The sequence below is a fragment of the Perca fluviatilis genome, chromosome 5 (genome assembly GCF_010015445.1).
Source record: "Perca fluviatilis chromosome 5, GENO_Pfluv_1.0, whole genome shotgun sequence".
Lineage (NCBI taxonomy): Eukaryota > Metazoa > Chordata > Actinopteri > Perciformes > Percidae > Perca > Perca fluviatilis.
Window position 1 is genome coordinate 29,350,285 of NC_053116.1, and position 24,193 is coordinate 29,374,477.

The window sequence follows — 24,193 nt, forward strand, 5'->3', positions numbered from 1 at the left end:
AAGAAAATCAGCTGGAACTGAATTTGAACATTTTCATCTATTGTGTTCAGCTGAAGTGTGTTCAGATGTGGTGTGCAGGTCTGTAATGTTTAGAGGCATCACAATGTGGAATAGCTTGCCAACTATCATAGTGGAGGCATCCAGTAAGGCAAGTTTTAAGTAACCCTGAGAATATCTGACCTACAGTCAAATTGTGTATGTATATTAAAATCTTTGAAAGATCTTTCAATTTGCATGGCAAGGAGTGTATCTAATCGCCGTCAAGAGTGAGGTCATCTCGTCGGTGGGCAGAAAATCCTCATCAGACTCTCGTAGCTGAGGAAGGTGACGCCGTTGACGGGGAAGGCTCTCAGGCTGTTCAGTAGAAGGCCTTTGAAAAAGACCCTCAGTCCCTCCTCTCTGAAGCTCGCTCTCATGCAGTGGAGGACCCCTCTGTACTCCCGGCCGCCGGCCCCTGACATCTGGAGCCGGGCTTTCACCACGTCCATGGGCGTGGCAAAAGCCCAGGTCACCACACCCGCCACGCCACCTGCCATCAATATTGCAAGCGTACCTGACACAGAACAGAAACGTTAAGTGAATAATGTAAATCTTTCAAGTCGTGCCTGTACTGAAAAATGACTCTAGATTAAAAAAATAAACCTTTTAAAATTTAAAAGAGGCTGAATCAAAACTAAAACCCAACTTTCTCCTTGACAGAAGTCAACAATCTCTATCCAGAATAAAGCTGGACTCACCAATGTCACATCTGTTTTTTTTTTTAGATTATTTTTTGGGCTTTTCCACCTTAATGGATAGGACAACTAGGTGAGAAAGTGGCGAGAGAGGGGGAAGACATGCAGGAAATCATCACAGGACAGACTCGAACCCTGGACCTCTGTGTCGAGGCATAAGCCTCTCAGTATATGTGCGCCTGCTCTACCCACTGAGCCAACCCAGCCACACATCTGTTTTTTTTTTGTTTTTGTTTGTATTTTTATTCAGTTTGATATCTTTCATGTAAAAGCCTACTTCCACAAGGAAAATAAAAAACAAAACTGGTAAATTATGAGATAAGTCAAATGTATGGAATACTAAATCAAATGCATGAGATAGAGTCAATATTAAGACTTTTTAATATTATGTCAGGTCAGATCCCCAGGTCAGAGGTTCGAAGCAGAGAAGTTCTATTCAGCCATACTCCATCACTAAACCTGTCTGGTGTTCAAGTATAAATTTATGTCTGTCGCTACAAGTTGAGGGAGTCGAAGCAGCTGTATGATAAAGGGCCGTCTCCTTTGAAGGCCAACGGAAACAGGCTAAAGAGCCACACACACACACACAAGTTTCTGACAAACACATACACCTGCAAATAACCTATTCCCCAAAGGACTTACATTGATTTCGGTAAGCATTTATGTTTGTGGCGCCTATGACGTCATTAATATTGTTTCATAACCCAAACTTGACAGCTTTAGCAGGAGATAAATGTCTCTTGGAAATACACCGATCCCCAGAGTTTGGATGGCACTACACAGCACTACATTGTGCCCAAATCTCCTCATTCGAGATTTCATTAAATGCTTCTGTGTAAGTCATCAAAGTCTCCCAAACCTTCTTCATGTATTGAGTTAAGCTGCTCCTGAGTTTTTGCTAACAATCATAAGATGCTAAGTCAAAATTTTATTATCTCTTGACGTATTATCATAAATTTCTTGTAGTATCTCATAATTTTGACTAAGAAAGTTAAAAGTTTGGCTCACCATGTCATCATTTTTATTTTTTTTTCCTTTCTAACATTTTATCCATTCTTTTTCCTAACAAATATGACCTTCCATATTTCACACAATACCCTGGTTACTTAATTATGGACCTTTTTCACAGCAGACATTTTGACTTGTCATAGTAGGAAAAGCACAGCTGAAACTGATAACCTTAACGATGGCTCAATTCCATCAAGTGTCCCAGTAAGCTATTTCAGTGAGTCAGCATGCACAATACCAGGGCCTCTCCTAAGTGGAATGCAGCCATCATTAATGGTTATGGTTAATGGTTATATGAATACACCTGTGCTTTTCCTACTATGACATGTCAACATGTCTGCCGTGAGAAAGGTCTATTGACGGTCGGTAATGTTGCACTGTTCCCTCTGAAACTGACCTGGCTCTTTGCCGCTCTCAGTCAGAGCCTTTCGAGTGACCTCGTAAGGTAAAAAGTAGAGTCCATAGCAGGGTATGTCCCTCAGGGCTAGGGCCAGCCCTCCTCTGAACAGACCCCTGGGTCCCTCCTTCTTCAGGATGACAGCAACACAATGAAAGGGTCCACGGTATCGGTCAGCAGTTGTTTGACCCTGCAGACGCACCTTCACCAGGTCAACGGGGGCAGTAATAAACACCTGAAAGCGGATCAAGTTAATGGGTTAGTCCACCCAAATTATGCCTAATGGTTATGATTTTGTTTAAGTCAGTATTTTATAAGTTTTATGACATAAAGAAGCAAAACACATCACAATAACGGATATCCCTGGTGATATTCTAGATTTTTTTTTAATGACAACAAATCCCATAAAAAGACTAAAACCAACAAAGACTAAAACTAATCTAAAACTAACAAGTACTTCCTGATATAGCTCAAACATTAAGTGTTTGCTAACCGGGATAAATATCAAGTTCCATCCAGGTGTTTTTGTTTCTTTAGGCGAGCTGGAACAGAGAACATTCAGTTGAAACAGACCGGTGATGCCGTTTTGCTGTCCGTGAAATTTGCTGGAAATGATGTAATGAAGCGTTTTATGTGAAGTGATCACTGTGCCGGACGTACCCGACCCATCCGCCAGACTAAAACAGTCAACCTAGGGGGCACACTGCATTCTAAGTGGTTTCTGGGACATCAGAAATACTTTGAATGAGTATGTAGTTCCGCTCACAGTTTAGTAGGAAGTCCATAATGTGGCCCAGGACACATACACGTACACACTGCTATAAGAATGTGGCCACGTGTGGCCTGAAACCCCTATGAATGTGGTCTGAGTGATCAGATCTCAATGCGTCCTTAGTGCATTCACACCTGTACTTAGAGCTGTCCTGTTGGTTACACCACCAGATCTTGACACTTCTGTCAATGACAAGGTATGTTCAGAACTCAGAAAAGGTTTTATTGCCACAATAAGTACACTTATGTGGAATTTTCCTTGGTGAAAGATGCATACCTAAACAAACAAACAAACATTAAATATTAATATGGAATAGCCATAAAAATTTAATATATACATAAAAAATAACTGACAACTATTGAATTGTACTTCAACCTTACAGCCTTTACTTAGGCCCAAGCATCAGGCTTAATTCTTACCTGAATAGAGGAAATATCTAAATGTACATGGTTGATTGCTACAAGAACCTTTGGCCTCTTCTTATTTTTTGTGGGATGTAATGAACTTTGCAACCTCTAGGGGCCAGTAGCACATTACACATTCCTCTTGTTTTCTTTTTACACACTCTGAATTCTCCTTAGAGTAGGTGGAAAACACATATGCTACAATAAACTATACACATTTGCTATTACCTGTGTGAATTGAGCGTCTTCACACCCTGATAATGGTCAGTTTCATAGTGGTCCTGGGAAACCCTCACAATCATCATGCAGTTAAGGTCCTGCAAAGGTGCTTTGCATCAAACCATCCAGTACTGTATAGGTCAGGTGTTCTTACCTGCACCAGGCCTGAGAAGCAGCCGGCAGTGAAGACCTGTGCAGCAGAAGCCGGTTTGCCTTGATTGCGGTCACAGCGCTGAGACTGAGTGAGGTAATCTAAGGCATTACTGTAAGAGCCAAAGACAACAGAGTTGGTGATGCCCGTGGTCAGCACCGGAAATGCCATGCCCTTGAAGAATCCATGGAGCTGGTGTAATGAAGGCATAATAAACAGATAAATAATCATGCATCAATACTTTCTGTCTTGGAGGCTATTTATGCAGTGCTACTTGGTGAAACAATGTAAGAGGACATAACACCTACCCCTTCATTAGAGTATGTTTTAGCCATACAGTGAAATATCCCTTTGTAAACAGACTGGGCCTGAAGGCGCACCTACAAATGAAATAAGAGGTGTCAGAAGAAAAACTAGCCTGGTTTTATGCATTTGGTCATGTTTATAGATTTCAGTGTCATGCAACCTTCACAGTGTCTAATGGATGACCAACTGCCAGTCCAACTGCACCTATAATAACCAACAAGGAAATGTTATTTCTCCACATACAAATACCGTATTCAATCAACTTCTCTCTTATTTCAAAAATAAAATATAGTTTTGTCTTACCAGAAATGCTCCCAGCTATGAATTCCAAAAAAGGCATGGCTTGCACAATTTCACAACCTGCAAAGAAGACCAAAGTGTTTGAGGATCCTGCTTTACAGCTGCTACAAAGCAGACTGACTACCTGAACCTTGAAGCTTTCATTCAACTAGTTTCAACCTGTTTTTTTTTATTTGGATGTTTTCTGTAACTGTGATAAATGTCTCATGTCCTCTTGTATGTTGTGTTTGTGGTTTTGCCCTCTGCTGCAAATGAAATTTTCCCTTAAGGGACAATAAAGATCTGAACTGACTAGTTAATATATGACAGTTACATATGGGTCAGGTAGATGTTTACATCAAATTGAGCAAAAGTTAAACTGTAGAGCAGTGGTTTTCCACCTTTATTGTATAAGAGCCCCCACAGCCCTGTCACATGAACTCAACCCCCTTCATCGATTCACAATGTTCTAAATGTATACACTATTCATAATAGTGAATATTGTTTATTTTTTGATACTTGTTTAACTGTATAGCCTATATTTAGATTGCTTAATGTTTCAACCATGTATCCATTTGACTAATTATTTACCGTGTCTAATCTGTAAGCCTGCTTTTAGCTAACCCTTTAAGCCGCTTACCTTAAGATCATTATTTCTACGGTTTTATCATTACTTTTAGAGATACTGTTAAAACGTCTGTCCTCGCTTGCTAACTAGATTTCAACTATAGTTTACATAACTACAACATAGTAGCCTACTCAGGTGTTACAGCTGATATATTCTTTTAATCAAGTCACTTAATTTATTTTTTCAAATTAGTTGAGCTGCTTCCACAATATTTCCACCACGTAACGTTACCCCCTGGCAACAGAAGACGTAGCCCTGGGGTACAAGTTAAGGCTACGCCTGGTTGTAATTTAGAGGCGTTAGCAACAAATGACTGAGAAGTGAGGACGTTTCTTTTTTACAACTCTTCGTGTGACTTTACCTTAAACGTTAGTGATAGTCTGAACATAACTACATGTCGCCTGCAAAACCCGTACACATGTGGGTTATCATACGGTGTAAAAGAATTATATCATGCAAAAACAAACCTAGACCATCCTGCTGCTGCTCCTCGGTTCGGTAAAGTAAAATATATTCACAGATTCGAACTTCTGGGATCAATAACTCACCAGCAAACGTCATTAAAACACAAACGACGCCTATTTCCTACCGGAGTAAGAGAGACAACAAGCTACAACCTCATTTTCATCAAAACGAGCCGTCCTCCGACCTGGAAAATAACATTGGTCTCCGGCTGTGAGACGAGTGCGCAGGGACCGTCTACAAAATGTAACACCGAAGAGAGATGTACAACAAAAATATTTAATAGCTTCAATATTAATGTAGCTAGTGTCATTGTTTCACACATAACTGGTCTCCTGTTAGTTACTTACTTTTGTAAAATAAGGGTATAGGCTATGCATAATTTGGCGAAATATTTATTGACAAAGAAATAGTTATACAGTGTAATGTTAGTGTATGCCTTGAACAATTGAAGGATTTACACTCAATATACACATATACCTGGTCTCCTGCTGGTTTTACTACAACACTTATTATGGAAAGAAAATGCCTGTGTATAATTTTAACCCTTCCATCCAAACTGAATTCTCTATAACTGTGGATCCCTGGCGCCGGCCAATAAGCCTACAGCCTGGCCTCCTTCCCTCCTCCTCTGCTGGAGTGAACCAGGGACATGAACCAAAAACTAAACAAAATTAGAATAAAATTAGTTAACATAAAAAATACTGCTGTATTTTATTATGTTCATTCTAATTATAGAGAAGCTTTGCCCTAAGCAACCAAGCAAGTATTTCATAGCAGGACAGTTAATATCCATTAAAAACACATATAAACACATATAGACACAAACCCTCTGCATGCCCACCCCCTCCACTCACACATGCATACAGGCATATCATTTTACCCATAATAATCAAAGGAAAAAATAAGTGATTTAATAATAATAGTAAACGTATATTAATATGCTAGCTGTTTATGCTGGTTAAGGCACAGCGTTAGACATTTACAGTGAAATAGCTGAACCACTAAATATGTTTGAATTTTGTTGCCAACAATGTTTTGCACATTTCTGCTAATAGCCCTGGGTTTTTCATGAAGCCTTAAATCAGTGCACACTTTGATCCAAGTTACAGTGCTTAAAATTTTGCTTATTTTATGCCTTTTTAATTATGTCTTTCTAATTATCTAATCATCATTTTATGTCTGTGCAATCTTTATTTTTCTTCAAGAAAGCAGGTGTTCTTCTAAAGGACACCTAGAGGTTGCAACATGGTGTAAAACCATGACTTGACTGCATCGGGACTTTTCGATATTTTACAGCAAACCTCATCGCTTCATTTGTTATTATTATTATTATTATTATTATTATTATTATTATTATTATTATTGTTTAGGGTCATGGTTCTGCTGCAAAACAAACTTGCTGCATAAGGAAACAAATTGAATGTTTTTCTCTAAAAACTATTCTAATTTAAAACACAATAGATTAACATTTAATGAAATAAAGTTGGTGATATGTAGGGGTAAAGATTTATCTGGCTAGAAAAACATCTGACTTTATAGATTGTGCTGTCCTTCAAAGATAAATAAACATTTACAATGTCCATAGCCAGAGGTAGGCTATTTTTGGGTGCAACAGGTTCAAATAACGTACCTTTTTTTCTTCTTCAAATAGCCAAATCTACATAGCATCACAAGGTATTCCATGCAAGGTTGTTAGAGGAAAAGAGCGAGGTTGGCCTATTGATCTTACATAAGTGTCCGATTCATTGGCAGGGGTTTGTTGGTGGGAGGCAGTTAGAGGAAGAACTAAAGGAAGTGATCACTATCCTCTAGTAACTGAAGTAGGTTTGAGTTTAGAAGAATATGACATAGGAGGGTTACAGAATTGGTCTTTCAGTAGTGCTGATTGGAAGAAATTTAGGAATATTAGTAATAAAGAAATGGAAAAATATATTGATTTATATATTGATATTAATGATGATGTTGATAACTTAAATATGTATGTTTGTAAATCTATTCTAGAGGCTGCAAAACCGGTTATGTAGAAGAAGGGAGGCAAGCACAAAAAGAAGATTGTACCATGGTGGACAAAGGAATGTGATAAAGTAATTAAGTATAGAAATTTAACTTTTAAAATGCTAAAAAGGAATCATAGTTTTCAGAACCTTATTGAATATAAAAGGATGCAAGCAAATGTAAGGAGAGTTAAAAAAAAATGCATGTAATTCTGTGGGAAGGGAGACTGAAGTTGGTCAAATCTGGAGAATTATACAAAACATGAATGGGATTAAAAGAGAGTATGAGTATCCCGTCTGAAAGGATGGGGAAACAACAGCAGTAAGAGATGAGGAGAAAGCAAAGATGTTGGTAAATTTTTTTTGCCAAAGTTCAGTGTCCGGACAATATTAGTGAAGAAGGGAAAATAGAAAGGGAAAATACAATAGCAGAAAACTAAAAAGCTATTACAGCAAGATGAAGAAACTAATGATGAAAACAAGCCATTTACAAAGGTAGAACTGAACTGCTCTCTCAAGGAAACCAAAATGTCCGCACCAGGCAAGGCTCAGATTTGTTATGTAATGCTAAGCCATCTCAGTGAATCGTCCAAAGATATTTTATTAGATCTATATAATAAAGTGTAGGAGGATGGGAACTTGCCACAAAGTTGGAGGGAGGCAGCGGTAGTGCCAATAAGCAAATCAGGAAAGAAATGCACAAACCCAGGGAATTATAGGTCAATTGCTTTGACATCCAACATCTGCAGAATAATGGAGAAAATGGTAAATGAATGGTTGATAGATCATATAGAAAATAAAGGAAATATATCCAAATATCAGAGTGGCTTTAGGAGAGGAAGAAATACTATGGACCCAGCTTTATGTTTATAGACCATGAAATTAGAAAAGCACAGATAAACAGAGAGAGTGTAATGGCTGTATTTTTTATGTAGAGAATGCATTTAGTACGTGGGAAGAAAGGTTAATAATCAGACTTCATAAAATGAGGGATCAAAGGTTGAGTAGATAAGTGGGTTAAGGACTTTATATAGGAAGATCAATACAGGTCAGAATAGGAAAGAGCTATTCAGAAAAAGAAATGTTTTGAAAATGGAACACCTCAAGGTAGCATATAAGCCCTTTATCATTTTCCATAATGATAGATGATGTTTGTAAGGACATAGGGAATGGCTTGGGGTGTTTGCTTTTTGCAGATGATGGGGCAATTTGGAAGAGGGGAAGAAATGTGGATTTCATTGTAAAGAAACTGCAGGAGGTGATTATGACAATAGAAGAGTGGTCATATAAATGGGGATTCAAAATTCCAGTTGATAATACAAAGATAATGTTCTACACAAGGAAAAGAATTGGTAACGAGGCAAAATTGTATAATCAAGAATTGGAGAGAGTGAAACACTTTAAGTTTTTAGGATTAAGGTTGGATGAAAGAGTTACTTGGGCTGTACATATTCAGAAATACAGTTTTACAGAATCAAAGGAAAGTGGGAGAAATGAGATGTGCAGGAATGAGCAGGAGAGAAGAGACAATAGCATCAAGGCTAAGGTTTGGACCATACACAAAAAAAATGTTTTATATCTATGGTTTGGACACACTGGATTAAACAGCACGCTGTTTTAGGTAAACACAGGAAGATGTGATCACTGTGGGCAAGAAGAAACGATAGAGCATATTATAACTTTACTGTCGGGAATATGAGGATGAAAGAAGGCAATTAATTGAAAATTTCTCAAAGATGAAAGAACAGTGTATTTTGATAGTTATTTTACAAAACAACTCCAAAAATGAGTGTTATCAAGTATTATTTAATATCTTAGACAAATTAATAAGATTGAGAAGATATGACTTTATTTTTTATTATTATTTTATTTTAGTTTTGAGTATTATTCACATTAGTGTCCTGATCGACCCTCCATACAAATTGGTGGCGGTCCATCTATGGGTCCCATGGATGTATAAAGAGATATATGTAATGCACCAAATCGTTGTGGAATTCCATGTATGGTCCATGTATGGATTATTAAAGTATTTCTGATTCTGATTCTGATTCTGATAACGTAATCACTAGGGGACGGTAAGCGCCTTGTAAACAACTAGACCGTGGTAAAGTTGGTTTTATATTGGACGTTGGATATTCGACACATTCGAAAAATCTATTATGCAGCGCTTTCAACCTATTCATGTCAAACCACTTGTGATGAACTCAGTAACTAATTCATCATTAAAAACCTCATCTTTTTTTAAAATGAGTTCATTTACTGTGTGAATAAACCACCCTACAACATTAGCACAAGTTTATTTTTCAAAAAACCATCCTTTAATTTTGTTTTGTTTTGTCTTTGTGCAATGTGTGATGGTTAGCTGAGTTCATCACAAGTGGTTTGACCTGAATAGGTCAAAAGGTCAGGCCAACATAACAGATTTAAAGCATTTTTTACATAAAAAATTAAAGGATGGGTTTTTTTTTTAAATAAGCTTTGTGCAATGTGTAGGGGGTTAGTTGAGTTCATCACAAGTGGATTGACGGAATAGGTCAAAAAGGGTCAGGGCCACATAATAGATTTATGATATTTTTAATATTAAAAATATTAAGAAAATTTAAAAGGATGGGTTTTTTGAAGAAAGAAGCTTTGTGCAATGTAGGGTGGTTAGCTGAGTTCATCACAAGTGGTTTGACCTGAATAGGTCAAAAGGACAGGCCCGCATAATAGATTTAAAAGAATTTTATTAAGAAATTAAAGGTGGTTTGAAGAAGGTTTTGCAATGTGTAGGGTGGTTGCTGAGTTCATCAAATGGTTGCTGAATGGTCAAAAGGACAGCACATAATAGATTTAAAGAATTTTTTTACATAAAAAAATATAAAAAAAATTAAAGGATGTTTCTTTTTTAAAAATAAGCTTTGTGCAATGTGTAGGGGACTTAGCTGAGTTCATCACAAGTGGTTTGACCTGAATAGGTCAAAGAGTCAGGCCGCATAATAGATTTCTGGCATTTATTTACATTAAAAAATATTTAAAAAATTAAAGGATGTTTTTTTTGAAAAAAGAAGCTTTGTGCAATGTGTAGGGTGGTTAGCTGAGTTCATCACAAGTGGTTTGACCTGAATAGGTCAAAAGGTCAGGCCGCATAATAGATTCAAAGCATTTATTTACATAAAAAAATATTTAAAAAATTAAATTTGGGGTTTTTTGAAAAACGAAGCTTTGTGCAATGTGTAGGGTGGTTAGCTGAGTTCATCACAAGTGGTTTGACATGAATAGGTTGAAAGCGTAAGCTGCATAATAGATTTTTCGAATGTGTCGAATATCCAACGTCCAATATAAAACCAACTTTACCACGGTAACAACTAGTGACGTCAATGTAATGCGCTACCAAGCTTTGAATAGGTTTGGGAGGAAAAGCCGCGTTTCGTGCATTTCGGGTCGTGAAATTGATTATATCCTAAGTTAGTTTTAAACTATGCATATGCATCTTTGTAAAAACTGACATTTTACTCCTCCCCTTCCATTGGTGGTCATTGTCAAGCCAGACAGCGACAAAGGAATTATAGCCTCAATATAATGACGAACGCTTGACAGCCTGCTGCTTTGCCAACGTTAGCTAGCGAGACAATTAGCTATTCGTTTCATTTGACAGTTTTGGAATAGAAAATATGACAACTCTAACAAGGCAAGACCTCAATTTTGGACAAGGTAAGACAACCAAACTAACCGGCGGCATGAAACGGCCAATCATCTGTCCTTTAGCTGTTGCTCATGCCTCGAAAAAATTAAGTTGAAATATTTGGCAATTAAATTTGACTCTGGCTATGAGTTGATAACCCATTCACATATGCTGAATTCTGGGTATAGGCTACATTGACCTATTCGGCATAGCATAATACATATCAGAAGTTTACTATATTTCTGTAAATTCTCCCTTTGTTGCTTGTGAGCTTATAGGGCAACACTAAATTGCTGAATAATTGCATTGAGTTTGGTGGTACTTTGTAAAGTCGGTACAAGGAAACCTGAAATGCATGGAGATCGTATTATCCAGTTGATTCTTGTTTTCCAGTGGTTGCGGACATCCTGTGTGAGTTCCTGGAGGTCGCTATTCATCTCATCCTGTATGTCCGTGAAGTTTATCCCTCGGGAATATTTCAGAAGAGAAAGAAATACAATGTACCTGTGCAGGTACAGATGACTATATGTGGAATTACCACTAATGCTCACAGTTTTTAGGAAGGCTTGTCTATTTGTACAGTATGTCTTATATTGGGTTACTGTTTTTGATGTGTTTTTTTTCCCCAGATGTCATGTCATCCAGAGCTGAATCAATATATCCAAGATACACTTCATTGTGTAAAGCCACTCATTGAGAAGGTAAGACATGACGTGATGTTGACTAAGATTAATTAAGGAAACACCCGACATCTCTCATCTACCTGATGCACTACTGAAGTATTTCATTTCCCTCCCAGAATGATGCAGAGAAGGTGGTGGTGGTCATCATGGACAAAGAGCATCATCCAGTAGAGAGATTTGTGTTTGAGATGTCCCAACCTCCTCTGCTCTCCATCAGGTTTTCTCCCTTCTTCTTCTCATTTTTTTAAATCAGTAGTGAGTATAAACAACTACTTTGTGATATATTTTCAGGGTGATCATGGTCGCTAACTTAACTGCCTGTGATTTTGTTGTTACAGCTCAGACACATTACTGTCACATGTGGAGCAGCTGCTGAGGGCATTCATACTGAAGATCAGTGTGTGTGATGCTGTTTTAAATAATAACCCACCAGGTAACATCACTTATGATTATGTAAAGAGAAGCACATGAAAGACGCAGTGCCCTCCCACTTATATATTCCTAAAACCTTTTATGAATTTTGAAAAATGATTTGCTCTGATTCCCTGACGTGATTCAGCCCAGCTAAAGAAATGAGTCTCTACAACGGTGGTTCCCAAAATCTTTTCAGTGATGCCCCCCCTTTGTAAGAAGAACCGTTGGCAATTGTTAGCATCAGAGCACAATAGTTTATTTATCACTCTCAAATGATTTAGATTTGCGGTGCAGCGATTGATAACATTATTCGTTGAACTCGTGTTTGACAAGTCACATGTAACTTACTTAAGTTAATTGATAATTGATCATTATGAGGAATAGGTAGGATTTCCAACTTTAATAGAATTGATCTCATCCTACACAATAGACAAAGTGCTTACTACGATATGATTACTAAGCCTGCCAGGCTGTGTAGTGCCTAGGGTGAAGAGATGAGAATGGGTGAAATTCAGGACAGTACAGTATGTTTAGTGCCACAGTGACAGTCAAAACTCAACCCACCATGAACATGAAGTCAACTGTCATTAGGGAAAATAAACACAATGACTCTGTTTTATGCAACAGTTTCATAAAATTATTTTATTTTATTCATTTCGTCAGTGCGGTGCCTATCACATCTGTCCGCGTGGCGTGGCGTGCATCAGTCCTCCGTGGTTGCCTGCAGCCACACTTTCCCTGTCTTTGCATCTTCTGCTATCTGCCTCTATACTAGAAAACAAAAAGGGGAAAAGAGCACGCACATTGTGGCTATAACTAATCAAACTTAGGTTTAGTCTAATTTTCTGGACAAACGGGACAGGATTTGAGACAACTGCTCGTAATTTGGGTCTGGTCATCCTAATGGTGCCCCAACAAGCCCTGTTAATCAAATGCTTTAGGTTGCAGATGATCAGAGTAATGGCTGTGGTTGGAATTAATGTCTGAAAATACATCAGAGTCTTAATAACGAGATTATGACACATAAATCATATTCAAGTGGGAATAGATACAGACCATAGACTTGTTTGTGACCTGCTGTTTGTCACAGGGTGTTCATTTACAGTACTGGTACATACCAGAGATGCTGCGACACGCAACATGGAGAAGGTTCAAGTCATCAAGGTGAGGTTTTTAAAACACTGCAAACCTATAACTTAACTCATGATGTGCCACTGCTAATACTAACTGAGCAGCCTGTTTAATTTTTAGTTTTGTAAATATTGTAATCAGCTCTAATAATATGTAAACACTGAATAATTATATGCATGCATTGTGTCACATTTGTGCATTTCCCTCTTCAGGATTTTCCTTGGATAGTTGCTGATGAGCAGGAGGTCCACATGCAGGAGCCTAGACTCATCCCACTGAAGACCATGACATCTGATATAGTAAAAGTGAGCAGAAACATCCCACTAATTGATCAGTTCAGCTGTTCAAAGACACTCCGATTGTGTTGTTATGTTTTGTTGAATTGTCATTACGTCACATTGAAATTCACTCATTTACTCGTACTGATTTTTGATCGATCTCTGTCTTTCAGATGCAGCTCTATGTGGAAGAGAGGGCCCAGAAAACGTAGTCCTGTGACGATGTTGAGTCATGAGCAAAGTATATAACACGGCCCATCAGAGCTGGAACAGTCAAAAAGAAACATGAGTTTTTGTTGAACACATGGGATCATCAAGAAAGAGATGTGGAGTGTGTTCAGGAGGTGTGAACATTCTGCAGCTAGCGTTGGTGTGTATGGTGTCTACACGTACGTTTACATGCACACCACTATTCCACTATTATTCAGAATATGACAATATACCGAATTTGATACATGTCATGTATACAGCATATTGCGGTTGGATATTCCGAATAAGGCCTTTTTCCGAATATAGCATTTTCCGATTAAGACGTGGGATATTCCAGTATTATTCAGGTTTTAGAGGCATTCTTTGGACATGTATACAGCGCATTTGGAACATGCATCTCAATCTGGGTTTTTACAGCAGTTTACGGCCTCTTGCCTGTTTACAGCTTATGGTCAGCTCTGTGCGTTGCTGTGGTTGCTGTAAACAAACCAACCAGCCGATAGTTTGCAGGGCTGCAGACCCGATAAGAAGGAGAAACGCAGCAACTTTTAAACATTATCAATGACTTGGATATCAACAGGTTTTTGGATAGTCTTTTTCAGAATTAGGAAAAAAACGGAATATTATGTGCATGTAAACGTAGTCAGTGTTATCGGTCGGGGATGCAGTGTGAGAGTTTTGGGTTGGTTCCTATGAAGTAAAAGAGATCTTGGTGTGTTATTTCAATGCAACCAGTGGTAATGTTCTTCTCCATTCTTATGTGACAAATTCAAAGTTTTGATGTTGTGACAAAAGAACAGCTTTAACTGCTGATAATGTGATTTTAGTATGTAAAAAAAAAAGAAATTGTAATAAAAAAATGTTTTTAAAGCACCACCACTAGAACTCTCTGTCTTAGTGTGTATTAACGCAAGACGTTTGTTGAATGACTCCTGGTAATAAGCCAAACTCATTCTTCTAAATGGAATAACAATTACTGCAGATGGTTCAAAGTCTTCAACAGCACCACACACCAGAAGATATTTATTTACTGACCTCTGCTTGGTGGACTCTCAGGTAGAGCTGAGGTAAAGTTGTTTAGAACTAAAGCTTTTTTATGCTTCTGCATCAACTCCACGAACAGTGAACTAGCGTGTTGCTACTCCCCACAGTAGGCTGCTTGAAACACCGACTATCAACACACAGGACGAGTTGACCAATCGCAGTCCTTGCGGTCTGCGTCGCCTCGACACAAAGTAAAAAAATTTTGGAGGCGCACGTCGAGCTACGGCAGAGGGCTCATGAGTTTAGCTTAAAGACGATTATGATCCAATAAATATAATAAAATTTGTGTTGCTCTTGCAGCAGGGAGCAAAGCAGCCGTCCCCGAATTCAGAGACTTACACCAGACCGATTTAAGGGACTTTTGATTCACAGCTTCCTGCAACATTGACTCCTGCACCAATGGGCCTGAGACAAAAGAATGAAAAATGACACTAGTAATCCTTAAGACAATGACAACAACAAGTTGATGCCACTCTCTGGGAAGCCATGCAACAAAGTGCTTTCTACAGTGCTGATGGATTTGATGAAGTATTATTCCTGCTGCTGTTATCACCATAGTAACGTTACAGACTTTACATAATATGGACATGTCCATTTAGAAAGAACTCTTGTGCTCTTGAAAAACACAATTTGATACGTTTTACTCTCTTTAATTCCATTGACTCTTTGTTGATGCATAGTTGCAACACTGAAGTTGTATTAATACAACAGATAATCATTACAATAAATAATATTTTACAAACTTGTATATAACTTTCAAAGTTAATGTATGTTATGACACCAGATTTATGAAAAACTAAACTATTCCATCAGAAATGGAGGTTTTACTTGCAAACTTACAAAGCTTACTAGTACTTAAACATTAAACTGGTGTCGGCTTTAAAAACCTAATTTTAGACCATACATGTCCACATATGGTTTTATTTCATCCACATCTTCTTACATTTATATGTTTGTTCTTCAACAGCATCAGAAAATCCTCAAAAATACGAAAACTTTATATGTGATGAATCTTTATGTCAGGCGTCACTTTTGTCTCACCTCATCACAGAAGACTGTGGTGCATCGACTTTCATGTTGATGTTTTCCTCGTTCCGGCGATCATATTGCACGCTGCCAGCACTGTTGGAGTCCATGTGGGAAGTCCTTCTTCTCCTCAGAGGGTTATCTGCTGCCTGGAATCACTGTTCACTCACCGCTTCACTGCTCAGCCTGGACACATAAACACAGTGCTGTGACACACTGAGGATGAAGAGGTGTCTGTGTAACAAAATGTCTACAACACTACAGCATCACGACTACTGTAAAAATAAGAAAAAGCTGAGTTGAATATCATATCATTATGTGTAGTAATATTAAAAAGTAAATGTAACTTGCTGCTGTTGGATTACTTAACAAAAAAATCTACTTTTAATACATCATAATTCCCTTAAAGTGTGAAATGAATCAAATATTAACAGTGTTTATTTAGCCCTGGAGCTAAATCAGACCACATATGAAATCATTATACTCAAAAGCAGTGATTTGATTGTTATCAAGCATAATCACTTTATATCACTACATTCAAATACACTTAACTGGTGCTCACCTGTATCTCAAACATCTAACAACCTGTCTAAGAAGCTCAGCTGCTCACTTTTAAAGCCACGACTGAGACTGAGAGAGACATATCTCCTGCTTAGTATGAGACCTTGGCCATAGTTCATGTGTTCACTGAGGTCAGCCTGTCATAAATCCATTGCTTGTACTCCAGCTTGTCTTATATGACTCTCAGTGATAAGGGACAATTTAAGCGTTGTCTCCGGTTTCATCACATCCTGTGCAGACAATGGACTGCAAAGCAAAAATACTTAGTTTTACAGATTTTCATAATACTCCCTCTCCTGCATGAAAACGTAATTTCGTTGAATATAAAATCCCTGTGTTGTTTTAAAGATTTTCTCTTTGGCTCTATTGCAGGAGAGAAACATGTTTCACCTCTGTTTTTGCTGGAATAACAGCTCTCTCTTGTGTTTTTAGATGGAAAGAAACCTAGCAATCAATTCAAGGTTGAAGTTGGCTTCAGGGCTTAGGGCTTTACATGCATCCATGGGTCCTCAGGTACCAAGAGGAAGACTGTAGCCAGCACTAGTGTTGTTTTTGCTGCCCTTTGGTCACTCTGCATGGCCCGGTGGAGGTGATTGCTGTCAGTTTATTGACATAAATGTTGTACACTGCTGCCCCCTCATGGACAGGCATTAAGCTTATAATCTTGCATTGCTAGACCTGTCTGCACAGTGCTGTGGAGTAAGAAGCGTATGGCCATAGACTGTTATGACTCTGAGCACCTACTACACCTCTCTTTATACCTTGAAATAATATAACATGTTTTTTTTCACATTATTTTTACTCTTATTATGTAACACTTTAACACATGCACATATTTGCATAGGATCAGGCAATGCAAACTATTTCTAACTACCATGGGTTTTCTTGGTTATCGTATAATAAAACATTTACCGGTAGTTAACTTTTCATTTGCATATACAGATATAATTTGAATCAAAATATATGAGTTCCATCTCCTCAAAAGACAGGCACACTTTGTTTTTCATCATAATACTCTACCATACCATACGCAATCAACACTTCACTCGATTTACTTTTATACTAAACTCGATATTTTGATTTCCTACTATTTAATTTTGTATTGCTATTTGTCCGTAATGTACTGTAGCTGTAGCACTGCTACTTCTGTCTAACCATATGGCACTTGTATTATTGTACGATTTCGCGTCAGCTCATGTCCATGCGACCGTCCATCTACACATCCATGCTGTCCATGCGGAAAAGATTATTTTAGAGCAGGGCTCTTCAACGTTTTATAAGCCAAGGACCCCTTAACTGACGGATCAGGGACCCCCTACTACATTGTATAAAATGTTGCATATTAAACTTGGCCTACAGTAACATGTAGGGCGGCCTAAAGTATACATACCTTTTTAGTGCATAAAGCTTTTAGCTATTAAGCTATTAAAATATATTATATATATAATAATATATATTATAAATATATAATAATTGTTGGCATGATTTTATAAATCATGTTTTAATGTTAAACATACTGTACATGTGGCACACTGAATCCTTAGGATTAACTGTATCTGTGAATGGCTACCCAATGATTTTTTTCTCCACAAATAGCCTAATTTATATTTGACAATACTATTTCATGTTAAGACATTTTAGTCTTTGAAAAAATTTACAATAATTTAATGGCCCCCCTGCAGTAACTTGGAGGACCCCCTAGGTGTCCCAGACCCCCTGTTGAAGATTTTTTTTTTGTGTGTAAAGTATGTCCCATGGCGCAATAGGTTCCATTATCTTGTTATGACTCAGGCCGCTGAGGGCCTCTACTCCACTGACACTCCCGGTGACCTTTGGTACAGTGCAGAGGCTTCTGCATGAGCAAAGCTCCACGCTGAGGCAATAGAAATAAAAGGAAGAGCTGTAGTTTAAAAGTCAAAAGGTAGTACGATGTTATCCTTTATCACGTCGCTTATTCCAACTTCCTACTTAATACCAGAGTGGTTGACTCTCGATATAAATCCACTGGATAGTTTACTTCAAGGTGAGCTACTCATCTATTCATTTTTCTGACGTCCACATTGCTACAGTCTGTTTCTACACTGTAAAGGTGGCTCGAATATTTAATTGGTTGAAAATGCAGTGTTCTGTGACTTGCAGGACTGGTGGGTGCATGTGGGATCTCTGTGCTATGCTCCACAATAAGACTGCACTTATTTCTAGAAGAAGAGAGGTAAGGAAATCACATTTTATTAGATTTGTGCACGAAGATGAATTGGGTGTTAATTTTCATAACCTAAACAGTTTGTAAGATTTCAAGTTTTTTTTCACCATTCTCTTTATAGTGTAGTTTAATTTTTTTACTTTCATTTCTGACTTGATTTGTTTCCCTACAACCCACAGTTGTAATGATAAAAATGATAAAGACACATTAAGCCAGAGGACACCAAGTCATCAAAGGAGCACTTACAGTGGACTTTTCGGGATGCTGCAGTTTTTCTTTGTGACTGGGATGCTGGCTGTAGTGGGCTCCCGTGTTGCCTCCCTGGTGGTACTAGAGTTTTGTCTTCGTGCTGTCTCTGGATTGGTTACAGCAGGACCAGTAAGAAACCAATCATGTGATTGAACATATGCCTGGTACTCAACTATATCATCTGATTTGCCTGTTGCTGCTACTGCTCAATTTCAATTTCTAGAATTTATCACATCATGATGACACATAATAACATCTATTATAACAAACCCCCATCATGTGTTTTGATTCATCCATCAGTTTTGTTCATATGCTCCTTTATTCCCCAGGAGTCCAGGAAATGTGTGCAGCAGCTGTTAGTTCAAAGCCAGTTCTCTCTAGGCTGTGCCCTAACCTGCAGTTTGCACTTTCTCCATGAGGGGGCGGCCCAGCGCTGGCTATGCCTGCTCCTGGCAGCAGCACCTAGCTGGTTCCTGGCTAGTCAGGCCACACGGCTGCTGCGCCATGTCATGGCTCTGTATAAACTCCACAGCTCACAGCGCTACTGCGGCATTTGCATCTGCCTCCTCACATCAGGCCGCAGTGTGCTGCCTATGCTGTGCAGGACTATGATCATTACTTTCTCTGTGGCTGTGGTGGCCTCCATTTCAATCATCAATCAACACTTCCTCTCTGCAACAGAGGCCCTCAGGTTTTGGACACCACTGACTATCTGCTACACACTGTTGGTTGTGTACATGCAGGGTAAGAAACATGTAAAATGGGAAACATGTCCTGGTTATGGTGCAATACTCATTAGAAACTGATCAATCTGGCAAGGACCTTCAATAATAACACAGCCTTTAGCAGTGTGATAGTATGGACCCCTCTCGATATGTTAAGAAAACAATTATTAATTCATCAGTTAGACAGTGTTCTGGTCTTGTCTGACCACTAATGCATCCATCATTAATTTAAGCATCCTGATGTTTTATAGATCTGTCCTAAATTGTATTAATTTTCACCAAATATCTCCTTTTAATACTGCGTTTTGGTTCTGCAGAGGAGCAGCACCGTCTGCCCGGTAGCCAGGCTGTCTTGAACACAGTGGTGGTGCGTCTCGGTGGTTTGATGATCCTGATGCTGACTGTTGGACGTTGGGCTGACGTGCTCCACATCCTAATGTGTTTCCTGGGTGAGGCTAGCTGTCTAATCCCCACTAAGGATCTGCTGGATGCGGCATCCTCACAGGTCAGTGAGTCTCCCTGGAAGCAGCACATGTGCACCGAAAGCCCCATCTGTCCATCGGGACCCCAAAACTGGGGCAGAATATCAATGTGTTCATTAGACTGGGTCCCGAGATAAAACTGAACTTCTCAAACTTGTATCCCAGGTGGAGAAAGGTATAAGATCCCCAAGACAGATTCAGGTCAAAGTATTCTCTGACTCAGAATACTGAGCCTACTTCTCCCTTCACTGAGCTAGCCTGATTAGAGTTTCAAGTAAAAGCATACACTGTTGATACAGTGCTTATAAAAAAAGTAGCATTTTTTGCATATATGTTAATTGGCTTATAAAAGTGGATTGAAAATATTCAGCAAATAAAAAAAGTTGATGAAAATTAAGATTATGTTTAAAGACTGAGTTAAACAATACATATAATTGGAGCCAAATTGAAACCCCCCACAAATATTCAATGTAATAATATAATCTATGATTACGTTTTGAGTAATGATGATTCATCTGTCATACTTGTACATACAGGATGAAGAGGATTATACAGACTACGTACGTAGACCACAGGCACAAGAGAAGGAGCATCAGAGATAGACACACTCAGATTTTAAAATGTAGTGGCACTTCTTTTTAATGACACTCATTTGTGTAAGTCCTATTAGGGCTAAATCAACAATGGATGCTTTATAACATCAAAACAGTTATATTGCCCATATTTGTAAGGTTTCTTTTTTTTTTTTAATTGGTAATATTTCAATTATGTATTTAATGTTCTTGACTGTAGCAGTACTTTGCTTTATTGTTTATTCCCTTTTTAATGTTTATTGTTTACTGTATATGCACCTTATACACCTTGCAAGTGCAAACTTCCATGCCAATAAATATGAGTATGTTGTTCTATTTAGAATATGTTTTTATATTGGAAATTGAAAATATATGGAAATTCAATATCTTAAAAAAAGGTTATCCAAAAACCATTGCCTATATATGTGGAATAGTAAAATGAACCACAGTATAATCTTCTTGTCCGTTATTCTCTTATGAATCAGATTTTCTTTGTGATTTTCAGTTCATTCATTATAACTCAGGTGACAAACTTGCAGTTCTGGATTTTTTTCTAGGAGTTTGTGTGACATCTTGGATGAATTAATGCCAGTAACTTGCTAGGAGAATCATAGTACCAAATTTTCTTTGTGGGGCCCCAGAGCCTGGGGGCGTTGTAAGCCTTTCCACAGCTTAGGCTACTGATAGATGAGGGTCAAAATAAGCGAGGTTTACAATGTGTAGGTTATGTTGCTATAATCAAACCTAGCTGTGAGCAATCAGCGATTCTCATTATCCCACTAATTGGTATGATTATAGGAGGTTTAAGAATGTATTTTATTTCCATTAATTTGGCAATGGGATTAGCTATTCTCTTTTTACATTTTAAAGAGCATGAGAACACAAAAATGTGTTATGTAGGCCTACATTACATACATTATGAACTTCAAAAGGGGGGAAATTTCATGAGACTATTACACACAGCTCGCATCAACGTTTTACCATAAAACAAATAGCTAGCAAATGGATTAAATGGGAGCACTAAACATGTTGAACAAAATTGCTCGCAATTTTCACCGGTAATGCAGTTCCTGACAGCTGCAAACGTTAATAAGAAATACAGACATAAACTCCATACCAAACAGCTTAGGCAATTGGTAAATTTAATTTTCATTTTGTCGGTTAAACTCAATTTCCACACAACCTATGGGCCTAAAAATATCTGCTTTTGTCTCTCCGGAGGTTGTCTACTTCAAAAGAAAAGGCAAAATGGCTGACGACAACGTTAGTGCTGTAATGTCGCACAAAATGGCGTTAGACAAAGAAAAGGCTGGTTTTACTCTGACATTTCCTCTAAATACTTGCGGAAAAGTTAAAGTCACTGACCCGCGTTAATACACAAACTTTTACGAACACCAAATTCGCTGTATAACACCAGAGAGGATTGTTACTCTATTTCGCCTTTACATTCAAGTTTTTGCTACAGTGTATCAATAACCGTAAAGCCTTGCTTCTTGTGACCATTTATAAGCTCTCTGACACCCACGTCAAATTACATCCACATTTTGCTGCCGGTATTACGCCCATTAGATGTGTCTTTATTGAGAGCTGTGGACTGACAGAAATATATATTCCATGAGAGGGTTTTTGTTTTAATAGTCCCGTCATTCCTTGACAAAAAGGCGTGTAAAATTACAGTGGGCACATTAGTCTGACGGTCCAGTTCCCAAGATAATCCATGTCTGAGAATCACTGAAGAGGAAATTTAGTTTTGGTGTCTAGTCGATCCACCAAAATATGAAATTGTACTCCAAAAGGTTTATTGGACTTTTAACTGAATACAGTTCCACTTCAGGACGAGTTCAGTAGACACAGAGAGGACCGTTCTCCATGAGCACCCGAATATGGTGAAAATGCCCATTAAAATGACTGCGTACTTGTTGTCACCTCCTCAGGAGATTTCCAGACTTCTCTGTTCTCATCTGATAGGCACGCTGGACGCATGCGCATAGCAGTTGTGCGTGTCCCCTGTTACCGCATTTTGACGCAAGCGCACTTCTGCCTTTGATATGCGTGCTTAATATAGTAACAAAAGCAGAATAATGCTATAGTGTAGTAACAGAGCTTTTCCTTAACCCAAAATTCAATTCAATAATCGTTTTATATCATGAGCTAAACGTAACACTATGACACTATGAATATCATGGGTAAATGTATTGAGGAGTAAATGAACTGAAAGTCAGGTTACTCACCATTTAGGCATCTTACAGATGTTGACCCCCGGATTAAATAGTAAGCTACATAAACAAGTATCAGAAAATATGGGGATAATCCTTTAAGGGAAAACACATAATAAAAAACGTTGCCGCTTTTATATACCCCTCATCAATGTTTATCACAACCAGTTGTACCTTTGGACATAGGCCTGATTGATCATGTTACTTATTAGCTTAAAACAGAGCTCAGACCAGGTCAACGTTTTTGACTTAATAGCCTTCACACCATTCTGTAGCCGACTACTAGTAGTATAGTAGTATATTAGTTAAAGCTTTATTTGTCCCGATGGACCGCAGGTAAAAAGCAAAAGGGCAGAGAAAACATTAAGGGTAGGCTAAAGCAGAATCAGACAAATTCTAAACCTTATTATAATAAAGTGAAGTGTTTTATGAATAACGTCTGTTGTCTCATATCTGTTGCATTGCTCTTCTTTTCAATCCTGTGTTACAGGTTTTGGGTTTGTATATCATGTTTTGTGTCTCATCCTGTCAGTTAGCAAAACCTTCTAATGCATGATTGTTTCATTTTAGGTATTTGTTTTTATCAGTGATCCTAAAAGATCTAACAATCCATTGCTCACAAATATTAAGGTTTCTTCTTATGCCATACAGTATATCAAGTCAACTCAAAGACACTTACTGTAAAAGGGATTTAGTTTGACTGAATGCTTGTTTTGCCACACATGTCAATCTTATTTTTTGAGAATATTTTTAAGACTAATGGAAAGTAGGCTCTTTTTCTCTATTTGCACTAACGTGTTAGGCAATCCCATGTGCTTTGGTGATACATAAGTCACTGATGTTTTTTTCTCCCAATTCCCCCAAATTAGGCTAAATATATGGCCTTTTAGTGTACAGACTGTGGTAATTGGTTTGTTATTGACAGGTGACAAACTAACGGGACAATAATGTATTTAGTGCTCCTAGATTGGCAAGTATCAGAACAGTACTTTGTTTAAAGTTTGTTTGAAATGTATATATAATTTCCTGGTAATTCTGTGGGCCAAAAAGTACACTTTATGATAAAAGAAATCTCTCTTAAGCATAAAGATTTAAGACTGTAATCTATTCTGATTTACAGAATCATTAAAACTGCTCTACCTCGGAGCAATAATTGAGATATTAAACTTTAATGGAGTCAATACAGATCTTAACTCACAGTACGTCACAGCATATTGCTTTACTGGAGCTCATCACAGCCTCAGACGTTCTTATCATTAACATTCAGATTTGTCTACAACAGGCCCTTAGTTTCCTGTTTCCTGCAGGCTTAAGAGAGCATCTTCAACACAACCTTTTAAAACTCTGTTCAAATGGAGAGGACTCAACTCAGCAAACC

General features: G+C 38.0%; 3 protein-coding genes and 1 long non-coding RNA gene across 7 annotated transcripts in view; 2 read left to right on the forward strand and 2 right to left on the reverse strand.

The window, feature by feature from the left end:
• Positions 1 to 5,600, reverse strand: part of LOC120559896 (solute carrier family 25 member 45) — a 5,807-nt gene extending 207 nt beyond the window's left edge. Inside the window, exons 1-7 of one of the 2 annotated variants that reach the window (XM_039801976.1) lie at positions 5,366 to 5,600; positions 4,295 to 4,351; positions 4,152 to 4,195; positions 3,994 to 4,065; positions 3,689 to 3,877; positions 2,140 to 2,374; positions 1 to 553 (exon numbers count right to left, since the gene is read on the reverse strand). The exon at positions 1 to 553 is cut by the window's left edge and continues 207 nt beyond it. In XM_039801976.1, the coding sequence (XP_039657910.1) occupies positions 273 to 553; positions 2,140 to 2,374; positions 3,689 to 3,877; positions 3,994 to 4,065; positions 4,152 to 4,195; positions 4,295 to 4,351; positions 5,366 to 5,459 (972 nt within the window). In that variant the 5' untranslated portion in view covers positions 5,460 to 5,600 and the 3' untranslated portion in view covers positions 1 to 272. The remainder of the gene's footprint in view (positions 554 to 2,139; positions 2,375 to 3,688; positions 3,878 to 3,993; positions 4,066 to 4,151; positions 4,196 to 4,294; positions 4,352 to 5,365) is intronic. The other variant, XM_039801977.1, reaches the window with a different exon arrangement.
• A 5,113-nt stretch (positions 5,601 to 10,713) lies between these two features.
• Positions 10,714 to 14,126, forward strand: mad2l2 (mitotic arrest deficient 2 like 2). Its single transcript, XM_039799349.1, has 8 exons — positions 10,714 to 11,050; positions 11,415 to 11,533; positions 11,651 to 11,722; positions 11,821 to 11,921; positions 12,043 to 12,137; positions 13,209 to 13,282; positions 13,462 to 13,554; positions 13,701 to 14,126. The coding sequence occupies exons 1-8, from the start codon at positions 11,011 to 11,013 to the stop codon at positions 13,737 to 13,739; spliced, it is 633 nt and encodes a 210-aa protein (XP_039655283.1). The 5' UTR covers positions 10,714 to 11,010; the 3' UTR covers positions 13,740 to 14,126.
• Positions 12,744 to 22,964, reverse strand: LOC120558378. Of its 3 annotated transcripts, XR_005639101.1 has the most exons (4): positions 22,831 to 22,964; positions 18,818 to 18,926; positions 15,823 to 15,993; positions 12,744 to 12,889 (listed from the first exon to the last, which is right to left on the reverse strand). It is a non-coding gene; the product is annotated as an uncharacterized LOC120558378 (long non-coding RNA). The 3 variants fall into 3 exon arrangements; XR_005639100.1 differs by lacking the exons at positions 18,818 to 18,926; positions 22,831 to 22,964 and adding an exon at positions 16,370 to 16,453; XR_005639102.1 differs by lacking the exons at positions 12,744 to 12,889; positions 22,831 to 22,964 and adding an exon at positions 14,610 to 15,186 and having other exon boundaries at positions 18,818 to 18,912.
• tmem82 (transmembrane protein 82) lies at positions 18,171 to 21,897 on the forward strand. The gene is made up of 6 exons (XM_039799348.1): positions 18,171 to 18,391; positions 18,508 to 18,580; positions 18,751 to 18,949; positions 19,150 to 19,564; positions 19,863 to 20,050; positions 20,564 to 21,897. Exons 1-6 carry the CDS (start codon positions 18,298 to 18,300, stop codon positions 20,627 to 20,629), a joined length of 1,035 nt encoding a protein of 344 aa, XP_039655282.1. The 5' UTR covers positions 18,171 to 18,297; the 3' UTR covers positions 20,630 to 21,897.
• Positions 22,965 to 24,193: the final 1,229 nt, after the last annotated feature.

Coding starts and splice junctions, on each gene's coding strand:
- mad2l2 (XM_039799349.1), top strand. CDS start 11,011: ATGACAACTCTAACAAGGCAAGACCTCAATTTTGGACAAG. Junction 11,051..11,414: donor AGACCTCAATTTTGGACAAG/GTAAGACAACCA, acceptor CTTGTTTTCCAG/TGGTTGCGGACATCCTGTGT. Junction 11,922..12,042: donor CCTCCTCTGCTCTCCATCAG/GTTTTCTCCCTT, acceptor TTGTTGTTACAG/CTCAGACACATTACTGTCAC.
- tmem82 (XM_039799348.1), top strand. CDS start 18,298: ATGTTATCCTTTATCACGTCGCTTATTCCAACTTCCTACTTAATACCA. Junction 18,581..18,750: donor TTATTTCTAGAAGAAGAGAG/GTAAGGAAATCA, acceptor TACAACCCACAG/TTGTAATGATAAAAATGATA. Junction 19,565..19,862: donor GTTGGTTGTGTACATGCAGG/GTAAGAAACATG, acceptor TTGGTTCTGCAG/AGGAGCAGCACCGTCTGCCC.